General features: G+C 53.8%; 1 protein-coding gene across 1 annotated transcript; it reads right to left on the reverse strand.

Annotated features, from left to right (window-relative positions):
• Positions 1-365: 365 nt before the first annotated feature.
• On the reverse strand, positions 366-821 carry VDBG_00286 (geranylgeranyl pyrophosphate synthetase; the record flags this gene model as incomplete). Its single annotated transcript, XM_003008559.1, has 1 exon — positions 366-821. One exon carries the CDS (start codon positions 819-821, stop codon positions 366-368), a length of 456 nt encoding a protein of 151 aa, XP_003008605.1.
• Between the last annotated feature and the right edge of the window lie 31 nt (positions 822-852).

Here is an 852-nt window from a genome sequence, read left to right on the forward strand (position 1 = left end):
AAACCCCTGCGATCGCCCTGCTCGAGAACAACCCCCCCCACTCCCCCTTTTCTGGTGACCGTTTCTATAAAAAAACCTTGCGGCGCCTGTGAAATCATGGCTCTTGACCCCATATGCGCTCTTGGTTTGAGCGAAAGAGTATGAACAAAAGGGCCAAAAAAAAAAGAGAACATAAGTGTAAAAAAAAAAAAAAAAAAAAAAAAAAAAAGGCCCGTACATCCCTTCCCGCTCTCCTTCTGATGTTAAGCCCGACCGTTGTCCAGTGCTGGTGATTGGTGTGTTCGTAGATGTATACCAGCCGGAACGCTGCAGATCCGGGTTTGATCCCCCTGGACCTCTTCCAAACTGTCCCCAGACGGCGTCTCCTACACGCACATCTTGTCGAGAATGACCTGGATCCCCGCACCGAACGTGCCCGACTCGTCAATCTCGCTGACGAGTTTCCTCGCGCGCGCAATGAGCACGTCAATCACCTGACGGGTGTACTCGAAGGAGCCCGTCCGCTCCATAAACGAGACGGCGTAGCGCTTGACCTCGACATCTGACGTCTTCTGACCTAGAATGTTGATGAGCTGCAAGTTGCCCGGGTCGGTCCGGATGGAGTGGATGACGGGAAAGCTGAACTTGCCCTCAGTCAGGTCTTCGCACATGCCCTTGTTGTTGGAGTACTCTTTGCTGTTGAGGTTCATGTAGTCATCGCGGATCTGGAAGACCAGTCCAAAGACATTGACAAGAGGGACGCAGTCGACGTGGCGGCGCGACTCGGCCTGCATGAGCTTGATACCGAGGCGGAAGAGGCCACCAGTCTTGTTGCCGACCATCTCGAGGTAGTCATCCTCGGTCGGGCAGGTG

This window comes from Verticillium alfalfae, genomic scaffold (assembly GCF_000150825.1).
Source record: "Verticillium alfalfae VaMs.102 supercont1.1 genomic scaffold, whole genome shotgun sequence".
Lineage (NCBI taxonomy): Eukaryota > Fungi > Ascomycota > Sordariomycetes > Glomerellales > Plectosphaerellaceae > Verticillium > Verticillium alfalfae.